Source organism: Buteo buteo, chromosome 9 (genome assembly GCF_964188355.1).
Source record: "Buteo buteo chromosome 9, bButBut1.hap1.1, whole genome shotgun sequence".
In the NCBI taxonomy this organism is placed as follows: Eukaryota; Metazoa; Chordata; class Aves; order Accipitriformes; family Accipitridae; genus Buteo; species Buteo buteo.
This window is the reverse complement of record NC_134179.1, coordinates 9,839,215-9,866,915: the sequence shown is the minus strand read 5'-3', so window position 1 is coordinate 9,866,915 and position 27,701 is coordinate 9,839,215. Positions and strand designations below refer to the sequence as shown.

Sequence of the window (27,701 nt, the reverse complement as noted above, 5' to 3'; positions counted from 1 at the left end):
TTCAGGCCTGCAGTAGAGCCGAGTTAGGACTTACCCAGTCCCAGTCGTCCATTCCCAGTGCTGGGGATCTGCACGGTACGTGGAGGGGATAGAAACACTCGATACGATCATCAAGGCATGGGAAGGGTCAGTCTTCAGATTTCGATATTTTAATAAGAACAGTTCATACGAGTAACTCACTTCCGTACATTCATGGAGTACAAAAGTTTCCCTGGCTACAGGTACTAATGCTCAGATTTTTAAATATATCTACAAACTCTTTACACTGATTGTTGGGAATGACTGAGCTTCAACAGGAACATCGTGCTTGATTGAATAAATATTTCAAATATAAGCTCTTGGAAGTGTTCTCTTTAAAAAAAAATTCCCTTTCTATAGATTAAGTTGTGATTCCATGGTAACACAACAGACATCCCTTTAAGGTTCAAAAATAGCTCTGTGCCACAGTTTGGGTATCTTTATTGCTTTGCCAACCCCTAAGCCTTAGAACGGGCCCTAACAAGGCTTGATTGTGCTTACCTTTACATTAATGCAATCTTTCAGAAAGTTTTTCTCACAGTTTCAGCTGAGAAAGTTTCTGTGGAAATACTACATTAATAGTAAAATAAGGAGAAACAGAAAAATGAATTTGAAAAGCTCTAGATTTTCACATGGTGGCACTGGGAATCCCGGTCCTGAGTTTGAAGCATTAACCATACCAGCAAGCTGCTGTTGATTGATTCATTCGCTGCTGCTCCCAAAACCAAGAGTCATCCCAGTCAGATGTTTCTTTGCCAGTGCCAACTATTTCAAAGGTTCCTTCCCTCCACAGGGAAAATAAATACCCCAAATCCTCCCGGGTACTCCAGTGAGGTTAAGCTGAAGGCAACCAAAGGAACTTCCTCGTTCCAGCCCAGCTTTGGTCTTGGCAAAGGAAACGCAGAAAATGCTTACCCTGGACAGAAACTCTCAGGTTTCCCCGTGCAACAGCTTTCCCAGCTACTGGGCGCAACTGAGGAGAACAAGGAGGTGTACTCCCTGGGGAAAGGGGGGAGATATTATGGGAAGATCTGTCTGTCTTGGTAAGAAATGCCCAAACAGAAGCATGATTCTCATAATGATTGGTGGCACTGGGATCCAAACCCAGCCAGCATTGGAGGAGGCTGTGTGAAATTGCGGTTTTGGAGCGTCGGCTGGACAGAAGTCATATTGGGACCCTTAGTCCCTGTGCTCACTTTGTCACATTTCCTTATTTAAAACAAGCAAAAAAAAGGCACATTGTCAGGGTTATTTACTAAAATTTAGCAGCAGATGCTAGTGAGCCTTTGAACTTTTAAGTTTATTCATCACTTATGTTCCTAAGGCCTGCCTCTGAACACCTCACTGGGGAGGGACAGTTAAACAGACAGTAGCCTAAAACTGCCATTCAGATTCCAACATCAGTCTTACAAAGTATTCACAATCTGGGAAATAATAAAGGCCTAAACCCCTTGAATAGTCCAGTACATTCTTCACTTATTTGCATCTTTTTATGCCATTAGTCATAAGAACCCTGACTGCCTCCTGTTTGTAACTGAATTTACCTCTGGAGACTCTTGCACTGGTGGAATTAGCTGTAGCAACTCGACAGCAGAACAGTCGTTAACTTTTCCCACTGGAGTATTCCTTAATTTAAAAGTAGGTCTGCTGTTCTGAGCAACAGCAGTGTTTAAGTGACATTGGAGAAAAGAGCATTGCTGACCTATCTATCTGAACCAGCAGAAAATGGCTTAGATGCAAGTTAACAGGAAAATGCCAGTAAGCTGTCTCTTTACACTAGCTTTTCCAGCATAGCTGAAATAATACTACTTTTCATAGACGCTTTTACAAGAGATGTTTTGGTCTCTTAAGTGCCAAGTTCTATGTAAGCTGGAGTGGTTAGAAGATGAAGACTGACTGAATGCAAGTGTCAAACTGCACCAGGTTTCACTGAAATGCAAAAATAATGCCACCACACCTGTACAGATGCAGCACTTGGCTCCCACTTGCCCATTTTGCTACTAGAGAATCCAAACTCCTGGAATGAAACCAGATCTTTCCAAAGCTTGCTCCTACTCATATTCCCAAGGAGTGAGCTGGCTCACTGCTTGGATCTTTGGCAAAAGCAGAGATAAACCAACATTTCCTGAAAAGCAATTTAGTGAAACTTATTTATGTATGAATTTCCACTAGGAAAAATGCAATTAATTTCACTAAGCTACTAGGCTGAGAAACACTAAATCATTTCTCTTGATTGTACATGTGTCATCAAATCAACTGGAAATCAAACTCGCACTTTCTTTATAACCTATCTGAATGTAGGTACTTACTTTCACTGCAGGCCAGCTAGAGCAAACAAGCTGAACTACACCCTTTTATTCGTAGGGAATAAACTTCCTGGGACCTCTGCCTCCTCTACCACCACCCTGATGTGGTGTTACTCTGCGCTACCTTCAGGAGATGGAGCAGTATGCGCTGGAGGTGGGTCATGACTTTTTGGAGGAAATTCTGGAAACCCAGTGCATGTGTTTCACATCTAGCCCTGCTTCCTTGTCATAGCTTCCCCTAGTTCCCTCAGTAGGTTATTGGCAAAGTCAAAGGACTATACAAAGGGTGCAGCTTAAATTGGATTTGTAAATACCAAATTATTCCATATTCACCAGAGCATGAAGCTGTGGCTGAATAGAGTCAGTCTGTGTATGCAGCACTGTCAGCTCACTTAAAGTGGTAGCTATAAGGGCTTCCTGGGGTCCCGGAGTCCCATCTGACTTACAGTCTGTTCCTGTGGCAGAACCGTTGTCATGCAGTGCAGTCACACTCCCTGGGACAGCAGTCAAGTTTTGATAGTGGCTGTTTTCAGAGAAAGACAGCAGCTTCTCTGGTAGTTTAGGTGACACATCATATTCTTCGTCGGGAAGCTCTGTTTTGTGACCTTCATCATTCTTAGATGCTCCTTCAACAATGACAAGGAAGGACTTCCAGGGTGTGTTTTTATCATGTATCTGGGGAAACAAAAAAGGGGGAGCAAAAACCAGAAGGTTGAACAGATGATGACTGTCTGAGAGGCAAAAGCTTGGATCCAGCTCATACTTGATGCTGGTACTAACGATCTCTCTTTTCATCCCACCTAACTATCCCAAAGCTAGGGCAGTATACATCCAGGCATTAATCTGTGTGTCCCTGGTGAGCTTCCTGTTTTCATAAAGCATCTAACAGGTCCAGCAGAGAGCCGGATGCAGAAAGTGAATTCTGTCACTTGCCAGTTGCATGGGGAACATGCTCAGAGGTCACACAACCAATGCGTGACTGAAGAGTCCTCAGGCATGACCTATATGGGCTATGCCACAATGGATTAAGAATGGCTTCAGTGCAGACTCGGGACTCAACACAAACCATTTGAGTATTGTAATGCCACATTGGAGAGAGGACAATGTGCTAAACACAACAAAAACTGGACACAAGTCCCCTCCAGGCCTGACAAAGTTGACAGGTCAGTATGTGGCCACGGAGGAAGGCTCTAGGGCTACAAGGCAGTGGGATGACAGGTTCTTACCGAAGTGTGCCGTCGGAGGGTGGACTTGTCAGTGAAAGTTCGCCCACAGGCATTGCACATGAATGGCTTCTCCCCAGTGTGTATTCGATGGTGACGCTGCAGTGCGTTCAGCTGTGTGAACTGCTTACCACACTGGTCACAGCAATAGGGTCGTTCACCTGAAAGCAGAGCACAGCATCAAAGGGGTGATGTCAGGCTGTCCTGGTTTCAGCTGGGATAGAGTTGTCTTCCTAGTAGCTGGTATAGCGCTATGTTTGGGTTCAGTGTGAGAAGAATGTTGATAACACACTGATGTTTTCAGTTGTTGCTCAGCAGTGTTTAGACCAAGTCAAGGATTTTTCAGCTTCTCATGCCCAGCCAGCAAGAAGGCTGGAGGGGCACAAGAAGTTGGCACAGGACACAGCCAGGGCAGCCGACCTAAACTGGCCAAAGGGGTATTCCATACCATGTGATGTTATGTCTAGTATATAAACTTGGGGGTGGGGTGGGGTGGGGGGTGGGGATCACCACTCAGGAACTAACTGGGCATTGGTTGGCAAGTGGTGAGCAATCGCATTGTACATCACTTGTATATTCCAATCCTTTTATTACTATTATTGTCATTTTATTATTGTTATTATCATCATTATTAGTTTCTTCTTTTCTGTTCTATTAAAACTGTTCTGATCTCAACCCATGAGTTTTACTTTTTTTTTTTTCCCTGATTCTCTCCCCCATCCCACTGGGTGGGGGGGTTAGTGAGTGAGCAGCTGCGTGATGCTTAGTTGCTGGCTGGGGTTAAACCACAACATGGGGGTATTACGAGTGCTGCTCACTGGGGAATCTCAAGTAACCCCTGTACTTCATGAAGTGATAAGGCACACACAAGCACCTTCAGAAAAAAACCAAGATGTTTTCAGAATTCTCAGCTGGGTAAATTTTGACACATCTGAAGTAACCAGATACTTGACAGAGTAAGGCCTAGATCCATAGCCTGCATAAATCTGTGCAACCACTGAAGCCTCCACATTCTTATATGTATTTTCCATTAGCGACTGAAGTCCTGCCCAGAATACAAGTTTTCCTATTTACAAGGTACGTTCTGTGAGCATGAGTACCAGAGCTGCTCATAACCACTAGGTTCTCTCCAAATACATCATAAACTGTTCTGCCGCAGTCACTGTATTAAGCACTTTTTGAAACAACCACATGTTTACTTCTTTCCTGGCTAAGGTAGAAAAAGGGATGCCAAAAAACTTTCTAACAGATGGAAGTGGTGTCACAGAAAAAGAGATGACATTCTAGAACAGGAAAAAACCATTAGTGTCAGCACTGCCATGCCAATGTCCCCTGCTCCCCCTACAGTGATGCCACACTAGACACAGAGATGCAGGAAGTAAAGAAAGAGCAAGGCACGGCAGCCAAACAAGAATTTTGTTAACAGAGAATATTGGCAAGGATGCTTCCTACAGGGTGGCGCTGGATGAGAAAACGTGGTATTTACTACATGATGAAAGTAACATGAGTATTTGCAACCTGCTGTATTGCTGAGTAATGTGGACTTTGAGAGAGCGGATAAGAAAACTTAAAAACATACACTGAAGAGAAAATCCAAGCAGGAGAGAATGCAAACATGAAAGGTGGGCAAGCGGACAAGAATGAGATCAGCACTCTGTAGTGCTTTGCTCAGAGCTGAAATGGACATAGTTCTTCGGTCACTAATAATCCTGGCAGCATTATTAACACTATCTGCACAGCTCTTGGAAGTATTTCAGAGAATTGCTGTAACTCGGTAAGAAGCACAGGGAGTACTGGGAGAAGGGAAGTGGATGAAAGAACATACTGCATCAAGCATGAAAACGTGCATGCAGGGTAGGAATTAAAAGTAATGGGAAATCCCTTGTCTGAATTAAGCAACTGTGAGGTCTACGTCTTTAAATTGTGATGGTTTGTTTCAAACAAAAAAGAGCACCTCCTACCTGTGTGAACTTTTATATGCTGGTAAAGCGAGTTCCTCTGTGCAAACGTTCTGAAGCAAACTTCACATTTGAATGGTTTGGATCCAGTATGGATTCTGTTATGGTGTTTCAAGTACTCCTTAGAGGCAAAGCTCTTCCCGCATGTTTCGCACATAAAAGGCCTTTCCCCTACAGCAAGGGTGAACAGGAGAATTAATATCACACGCAAAAACTGAACGCTACTACATGCAAATGAACCACACACCAGCCTCACAAAAGGATCTGAAGGGGCCACAGTGACAGCAGCAATCTCTGCGTAAGGCACAGAGCTTTCCCGTCGGAAATCTGCACAAAACCCTGCAAGTGCAAGGGCAACCACACCTATCCAACAGTACACCAATAGTAATATATGAAAAGCCCAGGGAGATCTGAAGCTAGCAGTCTTCTCACCATCTTTGGAGTATTCTGGCTTACTCTGATCATAAACACAACCCTGCATGCCTCTGATGAACAGCCTCTGCCTGTAAGCAGCCAATTTTAGTTATACATGTCTCGAAAAGGTGTTCTTGGAATTGTATTTCATTGTAATTTAATGTTTTCTGCTATTCACATTTAGTTACAAGTTACTGGCAGAAGGCAGACAGTTTTAAGACAGGTCAATTAAGAGATGCAAAAGTACCACACACAACTCGTGGGTGGTATGAAGGGTCAATTCAAAACACCAATTTACACCACGTAGGATAGCCGGGAGAAGGACATGTGCTTTTAAAAAGATCAGAATAAGCCAAGACAGCTGTTTTCTATTCCTTGGGCTAACTGTTCCAGACTTCTAGAGAAATAATTTTTCCCTTAAGAATTCAACTAGACCTTTTATTGATGACAGATCTTTGGATATCGAAGACTATCCAAAGCAGCCTGAGCCCACACTTCAGACATTGGATCCCAGCCAGATGGGAACTCCTCTTCTTTTTAATCAGCTCCTTTTACTCTCTCCACTGTCTGCCTATCCACCTATAGGAACCTTTCTCAGTGAAATTGTGTCTAGGTATGAGAACATCTGATTTTATATAACAAACAACAACAAAAAAGCATTTTCTGAATGAAAATAAGATCTCCTGGTTTCACAGCAGGCCTCCTCCTATACGTAGTACACTGTAAAAGAAACCCTTACCTGTGTGACATCGTTTGTGATATATAAGCATGTGATTCTGAGTGAACCTGGCACCACATTCATCACAGACAAAAGGTTTTTCACCAGTATGGATTCTGAAATGAGAAAGCAACATTAAAGCACCGAGGTATATCTCTTTCCTTTGCAGCACAATGCAAGTTGTCTTTACTTTGTGGCTGCTCTCTGATGAGTGACTGTATGACTGCGCAAGTTTTGTGTCTTTTAAAAATACTTTCAGCTGGGCCAAATTCTGCATTGTGGTTTCTGCAAATACTGCTTTTATTGCTCGATCATGCACGTACTGCATGATCAAGGCTCAGACCCAGAAACTTCTTTACGGTAAAAACAAATCTTGAAGGTAAAAATTGAGTAAAGTTTAGAAAACTTGTATCCAGATAGACAGACTGAAAGAAAAATGTAACCATCTTGGGATCTCAAATAAAGCAGGTACCTTTATATTGCTGACACCATCATTAAAATATTCCACACAGAATGCGAGAGGTGTTCCCTGGCACGCTGCTCCTGCAGGGCCATCAAGTATAGAATGACTGGTTACTCTGGAACAAGTGGCACCCAAGGAGCAGAATAAAAAGATGCCACTTTTATACAGTCAGTTTTCTTGCTGTCACCCCAAGCTTGTGGTATTGTCTCCCAAGGAAGGCTGTGTGTACAGGAAGGGCAGTTTACAAAACTGCTGCCTGTGCCAGTTTACTCTAGCTTAAATTTTTGAGCCCACACACGCTTCAGGACTCTTTTGAGTAGTCCTGCAGGAACACAGTCAACAGAGGCCAGTTTTCATGGTAATATACATCAACAGGAACACCACAAATGTAAAAATATATAGAAAAAAAGATGAGAAATTCTCACCACAGGCTGTCACGATACACAAGTTAGGACAGCGCTGAGTTTCCAGCATTCAACAAGCTTACTGAATAGTCATAGTGGTACACAACGGAGGAGAAACTCCACTTACACTAAAAAGTAATTTTTAAGCAGCACAAAGTTGCGGTTAGGAAAGGACACATGATGAAAGAGAGATGCCGTACAGCACTGCATCAGCAATAACATCATAGCAGCACTCTAGCAAAAGTTATGCTTCTGGATGTGCTTTCTACCACTGGGAGTAAACCCACTGACTTCAAAAGACAAAGTGAAACAAAGCAGTGGTTAATGAACCCTTCTACCTTGCCTAGGAATGCCACCTAGGAATACGCTAACACCACTGCATTCTCTTTTTGGATCCAAGTAGTAGTACTTTGGAATCTTTTTCTGTACCTCCCTCTCCACGCTTTACGCCCTAGCTATAACGTGAATTTTGGTTGCAGATGACCGCTTTGGTAGGCTGATAAAAGCAGCCTAAAGCTCTTAATAGCTAGAATTTTTGCCTTGATAAAAATGTCTCTCGATGAACTTTCATGCGTTTGCACCTCCACCTTTGCGTCTCACTGCAATATAAGCACTACAACTGATTTCATCAGCTCTGCATGGGTGTCTTCAGTGCTTTACTCACCTCCAGATGGTGACATGTTAGCCCCTTTCTAGTCACGTATCAGTTTTTTCTATGCTTAGCACCCAAATCTGGTGTTCTTCAATTTAATATATAGCCAAATCTCTTCAGAGTATTTTCATACTTATTGCATAACATTATTCTATTGACTCTAAAGAAGCATCAAATTAGCTGACATAATTGTAGCCCCAATCCTATAAATAATTTGGCATGGGGGTTGCTATTCTCATGTGAAATGTCCCATTGACTCTCCTCCCTTGAGAAGAGTTAACTGTGTGCTTCAGCAGCAGCAGGCCTCAGCCCATGCGCCTCTACTTTGGCTTATATTACCGCAACTCCCTTAACCTGAAAAGCAGGGGGAATGAAAAAAGGCAATACAGACACTTTCCAGTCAGTCACGTTTTACATCCCCACTTCACGGGAAGGCTCAAGGTGTGTTCCAGGGGATTCTGCTTCTCCCCCCAGAATCTAACAAGGCCAGTTAAGTCTGTTCATACCTCATGTGTGTTTTAAGTGCAGAAGGCTGAGAAAATTTAGCCTCACACTCTGTGCACCCATAAGGCTTGTCGCCTGTATGCGTCCTTTCATGGAGCCTCAAGGCAGTTTTGGAGCTCAACCCCTTTCCACACTGTTGGCACTGATGACGCTCCCCACCACCCTCATGAACCTGGAGAATGTGCCTCTTGACGTCCTTCTTCCTCTTGAACTTCTTACCGCAGAGCTCACAAGGGAAGTGGCGCTCGCTGCTGTGGACGTGGCGCTGATGGCTTTTTAGGTTGCACCGGTTGGCAAAGGTCTGACTGCAGGTTTCACACCGATAAACAATTTCAGCTGCAATGCCGTGGCTGTGCTTTATGTGCTTGAGAAAACTTTTCTCATACAGAAATTCCTTCTCGCATGTGCTACACTTGAAGTTACTGCCTCGTTTCTTTTTATCCTCTTCGGATTTTTTCAGGTTTTCTTCCAATTCAAAGTTGCCATCACATTCTTCGCTCTCAGGTTTGATGTTCTTCTCTGCTTGCTCCTCCTCCCTCTCCATATCACACATATCCTGGTCTTCAGGATGTTTGTCTTCTTCAACAGCAACCTCTGCATTCTTCTGCTGCTCTCTCAGCCGCCTTGTGTACTTCTTCTTCGGGATTTCCACAAATACTTTCCTCCCAGCCAGTCTCCCACTTGCCCTTCTGATTTTGGCATAAGGAGGCTTCATCATTTCCTTCTTTTTGTCCATCTTCTCTTTTGACTTGGTAGCCGGCATCTCAGAAGACATTCCATTGCTGGACCTGTCTACTGGGGAATCTGGAGGATCCAGAAGACAGTCTGCCTGGTCAGCTTCTGCCACAGCAGCTGCTTTGGACTCGAGCAAAATGCTTGGCTGGGTAGTGCTCTCTTCCTCAGAATTCTGTGATTCTGAGAAGTTTTGCAACTCCAACAGCACCGATTCAAGCATCTGCTTCTTTAACTGAAAGCAAGTTTCCGAGAGGTCCAAGCACTTCAGCTTTTCGGCTATTTCTAGCATACGCTGCACTCTGTCTTCTTCCACTTCTACCTTAGCAGTATAGACAAACTCAAGAAATGAAGCAAAATCAGCAACCTGGACCTCATTCAAGAACACGTTGGTCCTTGGGCCATCCATGCCCTTCTCATTAAGGAACACCTCCTTGAAAAATTTGCTTGTTGCTGCCAATACAGCCTTGTGAGCCACAAACTCTGCCCTGACACCTTGGTACTCCACGCTGACAGTCACATCACAGAGGTGGCCCAGGAGACGCAGCTGATGCATTTCATTCAGAAGGTTGATAGGAGAGGACTTGGATTCCAGTAAAACTGCATTACTTTCCATCTTTCTTCTCTCTGCAAAAAGCTGTTAACAACATTGCACGTTAGCTATTTGCATGGAAGCTAACAAAACTCAAAAGATTTCAGCGGCCAAAAGTCACATCCAGACTTTGGAGAGTGCTTCACTTCAGATTTAAGCACTTAAGCTGCTTGAGCTCAAGAGACCAGACTTTCAAAGAAGCATTGTGAAAAGTCTGGCTAGAAGTGCAGATTTCCAAAAGTGTCACCCTAAGTGGTCATATCTAAAGCCATGCTGCCGGTCATACACAGAGGTTTCTCTGAAGTTAATTTGAGTTTAAATCTCAGCTGTAATGTCACCTGAAACACTAGAGACTATTAGAAGCCGTAATAGGGACAAAGCAAACACAGGAAGATCAGAAGAAATGCTCTCATTAAGGCAGGTGGAATTAAGAAATTATTCTCCCTCCTAATCAGGCAATAAGAGAAAGGTAAGATTAAGTAAAAGTTAACTGCAATCCTAAATAAACACTTCCTTAAACAGGCTTTTGAGATAAGACTTTTAAACAAGACTCAGATAAAATTCCAAATGCTTAACTGACCAAAGCATACGAGACTGCATAATCATATTCTCAAACTGTAAACCCAAGGAATCATAAAACTTCCTCAAAGTGTTTTCTTTTTTAAAAAAATTCATCACTCAAAATCCACTTACAGCCTCTAAATTTTGAATGCCCATTTGTAGCCTTGGGCTTCACCATCTCCACAACCGTTTAGGTTATGCCACATTTCCAAGTAATGTTTTAAGCTGCTCCAAGTTCTCAAAAGAACTGAGGGTTTTTGTTTTTTTTTTTTTTTTAAAAAGTTTCATCACAGAACAAACAATTTTTCTATGAACTTCGAAGGCACTCAGAGCAACATCCTGCCCTGCAATCTATTGAGTTTCACTGTGTTCCTAATAACTACGTACACATGTGTTTCGAATCTGAAGAATTTCTTCCCACTACCTTAGAGTTAACTAAGGTTTCTTTTCTCTGTACATACTCAGGTACAGTAGACTTACAGTCTTTTACACACGGGACACTAGAAATCTTGCTTAGAAAGACAAATAAAAAAAATAGTGTACAAATGGAACAAAATTCATATTAATATAACAGTAAGGATCAGAAAGACTCTTTCTCCTTCCATAGAGCTATAAACTCAAATTTTAGTCCATACTCATTTCAACAACCCAAAAGTTAGACTCGCATCCCAATACGATTTTCTATCAGAACAGTTTTGATAAAACATTTTCAAAAAACTGTAAAATGAAGAGCTACAAAATACACAGACTCATGGAGATTATTAGTAGCTGTGTAAAATGAATGCTTCATGGACTTAATACTACATAAGGTAAAAAGCCACAGGAAGCCTGTGCCCCAAGGAGTTTATAAATAAGGCAGACAAGACAAGTAGAATTGTTTCCCCAACCTCACGCAAAAAGCAAGTGGGAGAACAGGGAACACAATCCACCATGGGCACCCGAACCCCTGCCTTAGATCCTGCAGAAAAAGATTATCCTCAGAACCAAACCCTTCCTATTTCCTAACCTTTGAATCTTCAGCTCAGTAAACTTTTACTATTAAGATTTAAACAGTTCCACTAACATTATTCTAATGAACACCTAAACCTCACTGTTACTGAGTTACGCTTACTACACCTAAAACAAAAGACCCAGGAAGGGGACAAAGAATTGCCTGTGCCAGCTCAGAACTCCATAAGCATCTCAAAACATTGTCCACTTTTACAAGCAACCCCCAATGCTACACTTTGGTTTTGACAGAAATTTTATATGAATGAGAATGACATGATTTGAGTCCTGACTGAAAGGCTGAGTCTTATAAATAAGCATAAAAGATGATGTTTAAACTCTGGTTCCCTTTCTCCATAGTCACCCTGCTATTTTTTTCCTCCCAGTTATACGACACACTGGCACTCCAAGTATTTGAGGGTGAATTAAGCAAAGACTCATTAAACACTTTATCTGAAATAATCAATGATATCAAAACCTAATTTTTTTTCCCCAATACAATTATTTTCAAACTATTTATCATGTTATTTCACAACTACCCATCTATTTTCCATCTGAGCACACAGCAAAAGCTGCGGTCACATGTAGACAACAGCGATCCCCAGCCGGAAACAAGAACCCAAACCACAGACTTCTCCTGCTGGGGTGAACGAGCTCATAACCATACTCAGCAAGCTGTTCGTTTTAGGAGCTGACCGCAGACGTGTGCGTTAACAGACACATTGTGCCAATTCCTTTTTTCTTAAGGCTGCAAAGCAAAAACGTCTTGTTCTTCCCACCCTAGTATTTGCAGAATCAAAAGCCACTGTGAAAACAGATCGCTTGCTCTCATCGCTAGCCTTCCGCTGGTTTGGAATTTGTTCAGAGGAGGAGAAGTAATCCAACACATGCAGTAAGATACATTGCGCTGTGAAGGCTTTTCATTGCCACTCCTGCAACAAGTACACCGAGCTGCTGAGCACTGGGCTGGCAGAACGTCTTCAACAGAACTACGATATATTAATCTTAAAAAAGACAAGGCCTGAAAATCTGCAAACTGAGCCTGCTCACTAGGACTAGCCTGTAGAACTGAGATTCAAATAAAAGCAATTCTTGAATAAGGTCACTCATCATACACCATGCATGTGTCCCCTTCCAGAGGCAAAACTAGCTGAAAAGAGACAAAAAGAGCCAGCTAGATGTAACAGAAGTGCTTGTGGACCCACAAGCTTGTCTGTTCTTCTGCACCAACAATTCCACGCGGTCTAGTAAGAGACATTACTGCTAGGTACCAACCTGCCTCATTTAGGATCGCTCCAACTATTGAAGCTACAATAATGGCACCACAACAGGCACAGTCCGCAGGGCTGAAGCAGAAGCTAAACCTGCGAAGCGAAGGACAGCACACCGCAGCAAACGCCCAGCATGATTTTTAGACGACAGGCTGGAGCACTCCGAGGAGCTGGCAGCCCCTGTGAGAGTGCAGGGGCACTCAGAGACACGCACTGATCCCAGACCAGGCCAGGAGACTCCTCCACGTTATGAGGATAGGGCATCGCCACGTCTCCCCATAGCTCACACGGCAAGGCCAGCCGCCCTCCTCCTTCTCCTCCTCAGCAGGCTTCTTCCTCGGTCACCCCTGCTCGCCACAGCGGCCCGAAGATGGGCCTGGGGACGGGCTACAGCCCCCCCCCCACCTCTCCCCGGCCAGAAGAGCGAAGGGGTAACAGGGAGAGGACGCCCACACCTCGGACACAGCGACGGGACTACTGACCTCCCTGCTGAGGGCAGACCCCCCCACCGGCTCCCTCTCCCCTTCAGAAGGGGCCGTGGATCACACGGGAACGCTGGGAGCAGCTCCCGGCGCAACGGCCGCCGCGCCGATGGCCACAGCGGCCAGCCGGCTGTGAGGGGAAGAGTAACGGCCACCGGCTGAGGGAGGGAGACGGCCGGGGCGGGGCGGGGGGGGGCTGGGGCCAGACCCACCACCGCCCCCCGCCTACGGCAGCCCGCGGAGGGGGGGTGGGGGGGGGAGGGCCCCGCCTGCCCCCGCACTCACCGGGCAGCCCCGCAGCCGGAGCGGAGCGGGCCGGGCCGCGCCTCACCGCACAGCCTGCGGGCGGCGGCCGGAAGGGCTGCCCCGCCGTAGCCCCGCCCCTCGCCCTGACAACGGCCGCGGGCAGGCGCAGGCGCGGCCGTGACGCGCAGGAAGTGGCGTCCGGCGCTGCGACGGCCGTCGCTAAGCAACGGGGCGGCAGCCGCGCCCGCCCCCCGGGCGCCGCCGGGTTCTATTCGCACCGAATTACCGAGTTTTCGGCAGTCCAATCCGCGCCAATGAACCCGTGACGGGACGGGTGGTCACTGACGTGACGAGCGCACCTTTATTACAAAACAAAGCAGTGACGTACAGCGACAGCACACAAACCTGTACGAGCTCTCACGAAGAGAGGCTCTCCGACGCGTCCAGCGCTCTGTAAAAAATAAAACTCTGTACAGATCCAAAAATCTAACTGGCACAAATACTCTGAAGCAGGAACACCCCCCCCCCCTTCTCCGACTGCAACGCCTAGAACTAGTGTACAGCTCACCCGCATAAAGGCGACACAGAGCGTCACGGGGCTGCCGCCACCAATATTTGAGATAATTTGAGGTAATTCGGAGAGACTGTGCAGTTTCCTGGTGATAGCTGACGTTATAAGTATGCGAGGGAGCGATCGGCGTCTTCTGCGTTACTAGCACTAGATGGCACATGTTCTGCTTCTTTAAGAACAACGCTTTCTGGTTTATAAAGTTTACCTTGGTCAACCGACCAAATTTCCGGCGTGGAGTCGTCACCCATACAGGCTTCTGAGAATGTTTCTATTTTGGACCAATTATGGTCTTTTTTGGTTGTAAGATCTATTAAGAAACTTCTCCAGTGAACACTGCGGTCATGAATCTAGGGAAAAAAAGGGGGGGGAAACAATTATATCTGATTTTTTTCCTAACAGTAATTTTAATAACTGAAGACTTAATCCAGTGCAAAATCAAACAGTATCGGGGTTAAGTCTGTGATCCTGCACTCAAATGCAAAAGCTGAACTCTGAAACGCAAGAACAAGTCTGTTCTGCCAACTCTGCACCGATTTTCTGGCTCCGCTGTCATGGAACGCTTCCAAAAGAAGCTAGAGTTTTAGCACACAGGCAAACATTAACTTAAAAACTTGTAATTGGAAAAAACCCTTATGCTCTGTTTTAGCAGACACTTCAGGGACCTGAAGGTCTCTGAAAACAGCTAAGCTCAGCAATCCATGTTTCGGCATATCGCAACACTGGAAACACATAAAATCATATTCATCTGCAACACGAAGATGCTATAAGCAGAGGCCATAACATGATGGTTTAAGAGGCTTAAAAGACTGCACAGACTGTAGTAACATAAAATGCAGCACCGTTCGTTTTTTAAGAAAAGGATTCAATCAGTAATAAGCATTTTAAATAACCACTAAGATTAGATTTTCCTTTTGAAGATAACAGAACAAGTTGGGAGATGACTGGTTTGACAGCCAGCAGTGGGAGCTGCTGTGCTGTTGGACTGAGGAAAACTCTGCACACTTCAGAAATATATTTTTAAAAGCTGTCTGTAGAAGGTAGATCAATTCCCCAACCCTAATAGTCATTCTTCCGCAATTTTTTTTTAATAAAGATCGGAACTTAAGCACCAACGTGAGCCCTCATTAAGCAAAGAAACTTCACTCAGTAGTTAAAAGTCACCACCGCAGTCTGCCTGCCACAGAGACACCCGAGGGGCAGCGTACCGACACGTGTCTGCGCAAGGTGGACATGTCTGTGAAGGTTCTCTCGCAAGCTCTGCACTTGTATGGCTTTTCCCCAGTGTGAATGCGCTGGTGGCGCCGGAGAGCACCCTGTTGGGTGAACGTTTTCCCGCACTGTTCGCAGAAATATGGACGGGTCTCTAAAAACAACAAAAAAAGCCCCCAACCAACGGGAAGCACAGAGTTAGAAGGCAGGTTCTTTTGGCCCCGATTTCAGCAGAGAAAAAGCATAAGGAATTTTAAAATAAGATCAGTATTGCTAAAGAAGTGTACATAGGAGATACGTGCTTGGGGGCCCTGCTTTATGTGATAAACACTTCTTGGCTGCGAGGGAAAGCCTAAGAACAGCTCCCTGATCTTGCAAAGGGAACAGCAGCAACTACAGCTGCCCTCTGCTCTGACATCCTTCAGCAGCACCTTGCTGAACAAGTCAGGATCAGTATGACCCCTACTTCTCCTCATTCACTTAATTCAAGGAGCTTATAAAAGTGGTTCCGAAACAAAATGTCACCATCCAAACTGGAAAGTAGTTCAGATCCAAGCTTCCAGTGCCACTTATTTTCCCAGCCCCGAATAGTTTGTTTCATTACCTGCATGGACGTTACTGTGCTGGGCTAGCGAGGCTCTCAGTCCAAACGCCTTCCCACAAACCTCGCACTTGTAGGGCTTAGCACCCATGTGGCATCGTTTGTGGCATTTTAAATATTCGTTGGTGGCAAAATGTTTTCCACACACATCACACTTAAATAGGCGCTCTCCTGAGTAAAGAGAAAAAGACATTCTGAATTCTTTCAGCACAATTTTGTACTTCAAAGTTGGTTTTCAGATGTCTTTCTATCCCTAGTAGTTCCTTCCTGGTACTCGAGGTCTCTTCTGAGAGTTACAAAAAAAAGTGTGCACCTTCTTCAAATCCCAACTAGCAATTTCTAGCAGTATAAAGGGAGGCAATGGGAGAAACCAGGTGGAAGGAACAGAAGTATTTAATGCCTACCTGTGTGGGTCCTTTTGTGGCCAGTGAGTTTGCCTTTATCGGCAAAGCAAGCCCCACAGTCCTCGCAAATATATGGCTTTTCCCCTGTATGGGATCTAAATGAAGTGGAACACAAATGACTATTAATAAATTAGCTCTTGTAGTACATTCTTAAAATAATGTATTTGAAATTACGTTCTACACACTACAGGCAGCATACTTCATTATTTAAATGAAGTGGAAAAAAGTACATTCAGCTCACTCAGGAAATGGCACGTTTGCCAGTGTAGGTGCTACACTAAAGCACTAAAATTCCCATTTAAGGTTTAGCTTTTCCTCACTCTCAGGCCCTACAAAATCCACCTCTCTTCCACAAGTTATAGCTCATAGTATCAGCATCGGAAGTGAGAAAGCAAGGAAGACGACAAGCTGCTGCTCTGCTAGAGACTGAAAGTGCGTTCAGATTGACCCCAGCACAATGCCAGCAGCAGATCTCTTGGGACATTGTGGGCCACATTCTTGGCTTCTGCAATCCCTCAGCCTCATGTCCTCTGGCCTGCAGACTTTAGCTTGCAGGATATTCCCATTTTTAAGACAAAAGGCACCACCAAAGAAAGTCAGGCAAGCAGTGCTTCCAAATGCATGCTGAACATCTGATTTTAAACTAGCTCCAATCAGAGAAAGTCCAAGCCCAATGTTTGGTCTTAACACTGTGCTGACTTTCCTTATTCCAACCCAGATAGTAAGACGTGGAAAAGCATACGTAATTTTGAGCTGTCGGGCAAAATGCTGCAAATATGAGACAGCCAGTTACCCAACATAAAGCCCCCAAGTCACTGTTTTGTTGCAGTCATACCATATCTCACATGTGGTGCAGCTCTGCTGTGTTTCTACCAACAGAGATTATCTTGACATTTCAAATGTTTTGCTGGTCCTGAATCAGTATACCTCACAATTTTTTAAATCATTGTCAGAACACTTAGGAGACAGAAGAAAACTACTGTCCCCATTGTATGGGTCCACAGTCTCTAGCAGTGGGATTTCTCTCATCTCTTCTAGCCCTCCAACAGTTAACCTCCTCTTATAAGCTATCTGCTATGCTCCCTGTTTGGAGAAAGATGGGAAATTCCATGGGATGATTCACCCTCTCCGGGAAGAGGACACATTTAAGACAGACACCACTGGAGAGCAATTCATCCAGTCTAGCTCCAATGACTAAAGAGGGAGTCTAGATGAGAAGTCCAGCTTTTGTATTGCATACAAGAAATGAAATCCCACACTAAATGACTTGCTCAGAGTGATAAAGAGCAAGCAGGGCTCAGCATCTAGGTCTCTGAGGTCCTTGACTAATTCTTCGGCCTATGCTACTTTTTATCGGTGAAGGCCATCATCTTATTTTTAAGACTGTCTCAAATGACTGGCTTTTGCTTACAAGTTCAGAAAGACCATCTGTTTCAAAATCCCTACCAAAACTGATGCAATGACCAGCTGCAGACAAAGTCTTTATGTAAAAGAATTAATCACAGATACTACAGAACAAATCATATCCCAGTGTTCCTGTTATAAGGACACACAAGGAGAATTGACTCAGAACTGGGAAGTCAGAAGAGGAAAAAGAAGTGCTGAAGTACACTGGGCATGCAGGGAGTGGTAACGGGTTAAGCAGTACTGTAGGCTGACCTGGTATGGATCTTAAGTTGTGATGGCTGAGCAAATTTTGAATGACAAATGCCACATTCATAAGGCTTTTCTCCTGTATGCGTCCGCATATGAAACACTAGCGCTGTTCGGGAGCTGAGGATCTTCCCACAGACAGAGCAGAGAGGTCGTTTGACTCTGCCTTCATGCTTCCGCATATAATGTGTCCTCACATCTCTCTTTCTTTTAAAAGTAGCATTGCAAAGGGTGCAGGCAAACTGCCTTTCTTCAGTGTGCACACAGGCTCGATGCTCCTTCCAGCTGTTGTAACTAGCAAACGACTTGCTGCAGATGTCACACTGATAGACTTTACCAGGCAAGCACTGATGAACATCTCTGCAGTGATCCACATACTTTTTCCGGGAAACAAACTGCTCATTACATTTATCGCATCTTATTACATAGGCAGATTTCTTATTCACCCCACTTTTATTTACCTTCTTTATTTTAAACCCTTCATCTGATTCACGTTCTTCAACATCCTTCTCATTAGAGCATTCATCATCCTCATCATCCTCCTCAGTACAGACCTCCTCATTATCTCTACTATCTTCAACTTCTGAATACCCTGCTTCGTAATCTACCTCCTCCTCGCCCTTCACGCTCATTTCACCTTCATCTTCATTCCCTCCTTCACTCATTTTTCCCCTTCTTGCTTCAGCTTCCTTATATTTCCGCTTCTGTGCTTCTTGCTCAGGGCTGCAGTCTGCTTCGGTAACAGAGGAACCCCCAGGTTCTTCCTTACGACTCATGGCCTCTTCGTGCCTCGCACACTTTTGTCGTTCAGCCTCCGGTGTCCTATCCCACATCACTCTGTCAGGATCTTTGTCACAGGTTGTTGCGTTTGGTCTATGCGCAGGTGGAACTACCATCCAATAGACAGGCATAAGTTTCCTCTCTTGCCCAGACTCATGGATTTTTCTGTTAAAATAAACAAACAACAGGGCACAACTTCAATAAGTTTAATTGTTTCAATTCGGATATGTTTGCCCTGGAGGAAGAGCTGTTTCCTTTTAATTGTTCTTCACACCATTTAAGAAATTAACAGCATGTTTGGAGAGCCACACAACAGGGAAATTTTATGTAGAGTTGGACCAGATAATTAAAAAAAATTAAAAGCTCTCAGTTCATCAAGGATGGAGCCCCTCAAGCATATGTATTTGTCATCTGACTAGTAACATAGGATGGACTGTACATTTTCCTCCAATACCATGCTGGACAGGGTAAGAAATTATGGACGTAAAACAAGGAAAATATAGATGAAATGCCTATATGGAAAAACAAAACAGATCCCCTCGTAAGCCATCGATTGCAGCAGTTAACTCTACTCATCACTACTCGGTGTGTGGAACAAGCTACGTCCTTGCACTCGCTACACATCTGGATTGTTTTTTATGCTACTGGACTGAACTACAAGCAAATGTTGACATTTTTTAAAAAGGGAAGCTGAGATCCAGTAGTAAACCACATATCTCCTGTACCACACAGGCAGGGTATGGATATGTTTGACATGTACGGTGGCTTTTGCAGTTCTGGAAACTACTGCACATTTTCAACATCTTGTTTTCAGTCAAGCAGCACTCAGTAAGTCTATCCGGAAGCTCACACTACCCAGGAAAAAAGCACACAGGGTATTTGGCTGACAAAAACCATACTAAAAAGCACCACACTGCCCTGACGTTTATGAAATGGGCGTTTTCTTGTGCATTTTAAACAGATGCTGATTCTTTTCAGGCTCCTGTTTAAAAACCCAAACCTGAGGCTTCCAAAATCACCTAAGAGATATGGCTGCAAAAGTCCCCTTTGATTCAACAGGAAATGTTCACCTAAATTCCCAGTCTGGGAGATGTCAATCCAGTAATCTGGACTGAGAGCTTGATGAGGTCAAGTGAAAAAAATCTGTCCTGATTTCGACACACTTCTGATCAGATCCAAGGAATTCTGGAATTAAAGCAGCAAGGACTTCAGGAATGCTTTTACCCTGGCGCCCAGAGAGAAAACACATTTTCCTGCGCGCGCACAGACACACATACAGAGAATGCTGTACCTTACGTGAGTATTGTAAGCAGACCTCTGAGCAAAGCTGGCAGGGCAGCGTTCACATTTATAAGGTCTCTCCCCGGTGTGTGTTCGTATGTGGACTGTCAGGCCGCACTTGGAACTGATGACCTTGTCGCAGTACGGGCAGGCCTGGGGATCCCGCTTCTTCTCATGCACCCTGCGGATATGGTCGTTTATGTCCTTCTGGCGCTTAAACTTCTTGTCGCAAAACACACAGGAGAAGCCCCGCTCATCACTATGAACAGTGAGGCGGTGCTGCCGGAGGTTCTGGTGAGTGGAGAAGAGCTGCTCACATGCGTTGCAGCTGTACTTGACAGCCAGATTAACGGCATGCCTGAGCTCCATGTGCGACTGGTACTGCTTGATAACACGAAATGATTCGTCGCACTTCTCACAGGCAATCTGCGGCAAGACTTTAGCCACATGCCGTGGTGATTTCCTACGTTCCGTTTTACTGGCAAATTTGGAAATTAAACTGTTTGCATCTTCCCACTGCTCAGGCAGAGTGTTCCTAATTACTACGCAGGCTTCCTTTGACTCAGTCTGACTTAGGAGAGAACGACTGTTCTCGTTTTCCAGACTAACGATATCCATGCTGAGTCTGTTTCTGGTATCTGTCTTGTTACATTTTGGTAGCTTTGCGGTCCTGGATTTTGGGTCTGGAAAAGTCGTGTCCTCTTGCTCCAGGCTTGCTGGTTGGCCTTCAATGAGTTCGTAGCCAGCCAGCAACTTCTTATGTTTTTGCCTATCCCAAAGTTTCCTCTGCATGGGTATTGCCACAACTTGGGAAGAGTTACTCAGTTTGTGGTCCTCCTCTTGCTGGATGCAAGTCCACTGTGGTGCACCATTTTCACACAGCTGACCTTTCAGATGGAGGCTCAGATCTAACCCCTTCCTGCCCTCTGCTTTCACTTCTTCACAAATGTCAAGCAAATCCTTGCATTCAAGTCTTTCAGCTATTTCTTTCATCCGTTGCAGTTTTTCTGCTTCAATCTCCACTTCTGCAGTGTAAACAAACTCCAGGAAGGAGGTGAACTCTTCTGTGTAAATGTCTTGTAGAGTCACTGTGCAATTCTTGGTGTCCAGCATCTCATCATGCAGGAAAAGCCCCTTGAAATAGTTGCTGGAAGCTGCCAAGACAGCTTTATGAACCAGAAACTCCTCCTGAATTCCGAGATGTTGTGTGTGAACTGTCACATCACAGAGGTGACCGAACTGGTACAGAGAATGCAGGGCCCTCAGGAGGTTAGGAGCAGCAACCTTGGATTTCATTAGAATTTTCTTTTTCTCCATCCTGCCAGAAAAACAGACAAATGTTTGAGTGCTTGCTCTTCCTCTTCCATGAGCTACCTTTTCATTCATATACGACATCAGTCACTTACACAAAAAGCTCAGTGGAGATCCGTGTCCTAATTCCTCATTTACAAGATGTGTCAAAGACCTCAAGGTTGCTTCTATCAACGCAACCGTCATCAGCAAATACACTTGGTTTATGAGGCACAGACTTAGATTTACGCTCTAGAATAATCCTCCAGAGTGAATGTTCTGTAGCACAGATGGCAACAGTAAAAGAATACGATTAACATGATTGGCCCAGCTTAATAATAAAACACTCTTCATACAAGCGTTTTTCAACAGTAGAGGTCACACCAGTTTATGGTAGAAACAAGCATCTTTCCCCACTCTTGTACAAAGGGGGAACTGAAGCATAGCAAGTCACTTCACTTCCGATTGCTTCCAGGCTGGTGTTGAAATAGAGCCTGTGTTTTCACAGTCCTGTACCAAGCTCCACTCGCTGCCCCCAGCAGCCCCTTGTGCCAAAGCAGGGGGATAAATCTTTGAATCTCATTCAATTTTGTTTCTGTTTTTATTCCCCAAGTAAACAATCAGACCTAGGGGTTAATAATGATAGTTAGTAAGCTTCTATTGTATTTGGCCACTTAAATAATATACAGGGACAAACTACATATCTAGAAATAGCTACAGATTTTTTGAAAAGGTAATAGTGTTTTATTTGAAAAATATTTCAAAACTGCTCCTTCTCAATCGACAGAGGGGTCAGAAGTTTTCTGACACTTTCACAAAGAACAAGTTGCATTTCCCCACCAGCTCTAGAGGCAGACACTAGCTATTATTAGAGTAAATCCGATGCCTGAGAACTCCATGGCTTTCCTGTCTCAACCTGCATATGACACCTACACCGCTGGAACAAGAAGTCTCATTTACCCTTGCCCATAAAGCACAACAACAATGCTGTCAACCTTACTGAGGCCTTTGGATGCTCTGATCTGATCCTCTAAGCTGATATTCCTGATCTAGCATAATTTTTAAATGCCTGTTGTTTAGCACATACTTACAACAGCTTTGTAACCAAGGGAAGAACATTAGGCCAAAATAAACAGACGAATCAGTTTGTTATTGCTTAAAGGCTCCGTTTAAGCTTGGCTTGCTGTGCTTCCCTCTCACAATAATAATGGTTGGCAGAAAATGACACCAAACTGTACTTTCACTTCTCATCTAAATTATATTTGACATTATATTAAATACATTCCTGGCAGATATAAACTGTCTGATTAATAAGACAAATGTGTCTTCAACATAAAGTACCAGGAAGTCAAACACAATACATAGCCTAGAGTGAATAGGTTTGAATAGCAAACTTAAGAGATAGCTTTGAGAATACTCTTCCTAGTACAAGCTACTGCAGCAAGCATGGCAGAGGATAATCATCTTCTAATCTGCAAGGCATAAGTCACTCAATGCTTGTGACACCCCAAATCATGTTTTAAAAACTGCATTTAAAGGTTTAAACTGATTTTCTAATGACCCCATTATGTGCCACTTGAATGTGTACTCCTGTGTTTGTAGGAAATAGACAGGATTTCTACTAGATAGAAAATGTCTGTAAATTTGAGTTATACAGAACCTCAAATATTTGTACTTAACTGGGGGTTTGATCCTGAGTACTCGATGAGCTCCTGGGAGAAGTGCCAGTCCAATCAATGGGACTGCTGGGGATCTCAGCCTTCTCACCTAGCTGGTGCAGAACCTCCTCGCTGCTAGCAAGTTCAAAGATGATTACTCAGAAAAAAGAAAACAAAAATACGACTACAGGAAAAATACTTAGGAAAAGTAACTAGAAGAAAAAGACAAACTATGTGTTGAAACATCCCATAGAAGCTAGAAACTGGTGGGGGTGGGGGGTATGTGCAAAATAGCATTGTCTAAATTCTATCAGGAAATGACTGCTCGCATCCAGACTCCTGCAAATGTATAATTATCACAGCCACTGCCTTATGAATTCTGGCCAGCAGGCATCTTTAAAATGCTCCCAAGTCAACATCTGCCAACTATTCCCTACCAGTGACCACCACCTATGCGGAGACATAATCCTAACAGCTCCTACGGCACACTTGCAGGCTGCAGAAAGAAGCGCAGATCCAGAGGTTAATACCAAATTCAGCCCACAAATTCACAAAAGCTCCCACTTAATCTGTCCCTTGGTTTGCCCTTCTTAATGTTTTCCAACAGGATATCCTTCTTCATTTCTGTGCAGAACTGACCCCAGCATTGCAAAGCTCACTGATCAGTAGCGCTTAAAGAAATCAATGAGCAGAGCATGTGCTAATTTCCTCCTCCTCTTTTTTAAGATCCCCATCTGTGATAAATTCTTGATACGCTCCCACGTGAGCTCTGCTAACACTAATATCTGATACTAAGCCAAATGGAGAGGTACGTTCCAACATCATCTCTTTAGTTCAGCTGGTTCTAGATTAAATCAGCCCAGAAATGGTTTACTGGAATGACTTCCCAGTGAAAAATGCCACAAATTAATCCATTGTCACAAATTTTTTTTCTTCAGAAAAAATGAGACTGTACTTTTTGTTACTGGGAGAGGAAACTGGTCTGTCTTTAGTTTTCTGAAGTTGTGTTGTATACAGTTTGTTTTCATGTTTTACAGTTTCACGAGATTGAGAGTAGAACACAGTGTTTCAGGGGTATAAAATAGTATATAAGATTATTTTCTTTTTCCTCAAAAAAAGTTGAAGTAATAGAAGATTTCCAAGTATTTTGCTTTCATTTTGAGGGTAAGGAAGCAGCTTCTTATCCCTAATGGATTAAGAAAGCTATTTTCTCCTTACTCTTTCCACTTCATTAACACTTAATGACAAGAGAAGATTCTTGAGGGACTCCCATCCACAGCGACAGGAATGAGGATGACAAATGTTGCAGTAAATCACCCAGTTATTGAATCAGAGAAGGACATAAGTTCTAATTGCAGGTTAACGTTGGCTTGAAATTACCACCAGTAATCGAATAGGAAAAATAATGGTAACATCACTAATAGGTTTAATTCTATCCCTCCATTTATGAACACAGGGCACCCGGGTCTTCATAATCCTAACTTTCGCTCCCAGCTGCATCCATAAACCAAGCACTCCCAGAGCTGAATCCCATCTCTTTCACTTTCCAGCGCTCTACCCAGCCCAAATCTCAAAACAATTGGCACTCCTCTCTTCTGCTCCACTGCAAACACACCACCCTAACCTGGCAGAACAAGCTCCCAAGTGGTGACACAGGATGGTCAAGAAGGCGGAAAAAGTGCAGCGTAGCATGAGGAGCATGTTCAGCCGCTCCACAACCCCTCTGCTATTTTCTCACACCCTCAGAAACCCTCTCAGAGTTGCTCCTGGGAGGCGGCAAGGTTCACAGCCCACTGGGAGAAAGATACCACTGATCACTGCAGGTCATCACAAACCCGTTGCCACTTAGGAAACCAGGAAGTAAAAAGGAGCTGGTTAGAGGTTAACAGCCCTAATAGACATCATTCTGCTGTATCCTGAAGCTACTTCTGAAAACAGCAAGTTGCTAGTCTCCGAGACACTGACTTCAATGGGAAGATTTAAATGAAAGCAACATTTTTTCCACGTACTGCATTTTACAGGTTTTTTTGTAATGTCTTTCAGCTTTTTGCCCACTAATAAGGGAATAAATACTTTAAAGAATTTGCATCTATGCAAGATTTACAGAAAACATAATTAATCTAACAGAACCGCTGCAAAAGCCAAAAGGTATTTCAATTCAATTGCAGCTCCTGATAAGGCCGCTGGAATAAGTACAACTGTTTTAAAAAATAAAGCCTAACAGTGGCTTCCAACCTCCAAGAAGAGATTTATATTTGTTCTGTGCTATAGCGCTTTTTTTTTAATGATGCAATGACACAGCCAATAGCAGCTCTCTAATTCAGAATAATTTTTTAGTACAATAAATGAAGACATTTGTAGGAAGGAGAGTAAATCTTTCTAAAACATCACTGTTTCTTGGACTTTCACTGTTCACATCTACTTTGCAATTTCTACGGGCGAGAGCATTAACTGGTGTGATATGGTATAGCCCTTTTGAAGTGAAGGCAGTGAAGGTACACTGATTTATACACCCAAGTATCTGGGGGAGAAAAACCCAGTAAGTCGAAGAAATTGAATTGCATACTTCTAAAAAATTCCGCTGTTTCACATAAATATGCCCTGCTTTTTGCAAAGTATACATAATCTTTTGGTCGCTTGACTTTCCCCAATCCTTTTTAATTAGATCTTAAGTTTCTCTTCAGAGAAGCGAGGAGGAAATTCTTCCTTAACTTATTTTCCCAGGAGGGGTTCCGTTAAACTCTCAATAGCTGCATGTACATGTACAACAAAGGGCCCCGACAGTGATCAAAATGAGAACCCTTGAAATATTGATGGTGTTAGGGTGCTGGGGGGGAGAGGGCAAGAGCCCTGATATGCTCTTGATCACCTTTATCCTCTGCAGAAACTGCCCAAGTATCTCTTTGAAGTGCTAGCATGGCGTAAGAGCATGTAATTGCTCCTCTTGATGCCTGGGCTACCACTTGGCAAAATAAGACCAACATGGGTAGATAGTAACAGCAGTACAACACCCTAGACCCTGGCCAATAAAATGAACCGCTCAAGAGATCAGACTAAACAACCAGAACTGCAGTACAACAGGCAGAATATTTAAGAGCACATAAACTGCCCCAAGTAAAGAGCAATTAGACTCATTGCCGCAGATGCACAAGACCTAGCTTCAGTTCTTAAATGAGCTATACCCATGATATTTTTTCTGATTTTTGCTTTGTTTTTTTCCTGTAAAATCAGATAACATTTGCCTCTCTTAAAGATGGATTGTGGTGATAAAAATACATTAATAGCAGTGAGATAATAAGCTAACATAGGTGAAAAAGAGCATTACGAGGGCATAACAGCTGGAGTTACTCAACTGTATTAATCATCTGGAAAATTAAGCTCATTTACATAAATTCCCACATGATGCAGATACATAAAGTTAGGTACGGCAGGACACCAAGCTAACAGTAACAACAATAGCACCTCTCCTGCCACAGTTTCTGGGCAGCAGTACACTGCTGGGTAAGCTGAGGAATTGCCATCCAGAGCATCCCAATTTAACCTCCAGCACGCTGCTGGCCAAATTCCTCCAAGAGTCATTTAAAGTTGTTTGGGTCTTTTTTTTTTTTTAAATGTATTGAACTTTGATTTCTGCCTTACTAAAAACCAAGTACATTACCTTTGAGACACAGCTGGAAATGCTGCTCACATGAGAAAATCAAGGCTGACCACACTTTACAGGTGGAACAGCACTGACACAATCCTATCTGAAAGATACCGCACTGTGTTATTCCTCACACCAACGACAAAACGCAGTTGTGACCGTCTTCTGGTTTTTACCGTTTACTTTGCGTGGCCAACGGATTTCTACACGCGTAACGGCCTGCAGCACGCACAGCTCACCCCTGAGCCCTGCAAGGAAATCAGAAGCCAAAGACGTTTCTCCCCGCGCTTGACAAGAGCGTGAGTCTCCTCACGGCACAGCAGGCGGCCGGAGATCCGAACGCCACCGATGCGGAGACGCGAGGCAGGCCGGCTGTCACCCGCCACCCGCGCAGGGGGACAGGTCACCTCCCCAGGGACACCGCAAGGCCGCCCCACGCCCCAACCCCGGGTGAGGCCTCGCCGCCGCCATGCCCGCTCGTGAGGCGTCGAGGCCCGGCCTGCGCCCCAAGGGTGGCGGTCACCCTCCCGCCGGGCAGGGTGGCGGTGGTAGCTGCAGCAGTAGTAGCCGGACCCCCTCCCCGGCCTCCCGGCAGCTCCCGAGAGCGCCTCCCCGCCGCCCGGCCCCGCACCCCACGGCCCCCGCCCGCCCTTACCCTGCCAGGCGGGACGCCCCGCTCCCGCCTCAGCCGCGCCCGCCGCGCTCCTCCCGCCCGGGCACCGCCCCCGGGCGATACCACCGCTTCTCCCCCGCCCCCCCCCTCCTCAGCGGGATGGTACGGCGGAGGGAAGGCCTGCCCGGCCGGGCTCTGCTGCCCGAAAACAACATGGCCGCCGCGGCTTCGCCACATCGGCCGCCTGCCTTTTGCAGCCATCTTGAGTGAGGGAGGCGGCGGGGCGGGAGTGGGTGGCCATCTTGGGCGCGGGCAGGGGGCCCGCGCAGCTGGTGTTCCCACGGTCTTTGAGGAGAGGCGCTGCTGGGCACGCTCTCCTGACGAAGCCCTCAAAAAATTGCAGGCGGGGGTCAGTTTTTCCCCGTTACTTGCAGTGCCTCCTGCTACGCTGTTAGTTACTTTCTTTC

General features: G+C 44.6%; 2 protein-coding genes across 5 annotated transcripts; both read right to left on the bottom strand.

Moving 5' to 3' along the window:
- Positions 1 to 133: 133 nt before the first annotated feature.
- On the bottom strand, positions 134 to 14,426 carry GZF1 (GDNF inducible zinc finger protein 1). 4 transcript variants are annotated; one of them, XM_075035301.1, is made up of 6 exons: positions 14,308 to 14,426; positions 8,663 to 10,029; positions 6,659 to 6,753; positions 5,509 to 5,676; positions 3,551 to 3,708; positions 134 to 2,999 (listed from the first exon to the last, which is right to left on the bottom strand). In XM_075035301.1, the coding sequence occupies exons 2-6, from the start codon at positions 10,006 to 10,008 to the stop codon at positions 2,643 to 2,645; spliced, it is 2,124 nt and encodes a 707-aa protein (XP_074891402.1). In that variant the 5' UTR covers positions 10,009 to 10,029; positions 14,308 to 14,426; the 3' UTR covers positions 134 to 2,642. The 4 variants fall into 4 exon arrangements, with proteins under 4 accessions (XP_074891402.1, XP_074891401.1, XP_074891404.1 ...); XM_075035300.1 differs by lacking the exon at positions 14,308 to 14,426 and adding an exon at positions 13,571 to 13,673; XM_075035303.1 differs by lacking the exon at positions 14,308 to 14,426 and adding an exon at positions 13,286 to 13,417.
- Positions 13,835 to 27,316, bottom strand: LOC142034300 (uncharacterized). The gene is made up of 9 exons (XM_075035298.1): positions 27,277 to 27,316; positions 26,637 to 26,869; positions 21,437 to 23,113; positions 20,041 to 21,348; positions 17,976 to 18,914; positions 16,317 to 16,411; positions 15,916 to 16,083; positions 15,308 to 15,465; positions 13,835 to 14,449 (listed from the first exon to the last, which is right to left on the bottom strand). Exons 4-9 carry the CDS (start codon positions 21,345 to 21,347, stop codon positions 14,204 to 14,206), a joined length of 2,913 nt encoding a protein of 970 aa, XP_074891399.1. The 5' UTR covers position 21,348; positions 21,437 to 23,113; positions 26,637 to 26,869; positions 27,277 to 27,316; the 3' UTR covers positions 13,835 to 14,203.
- Positions 27,317 to 27,701: the final 385 nt, after the last annotated feature.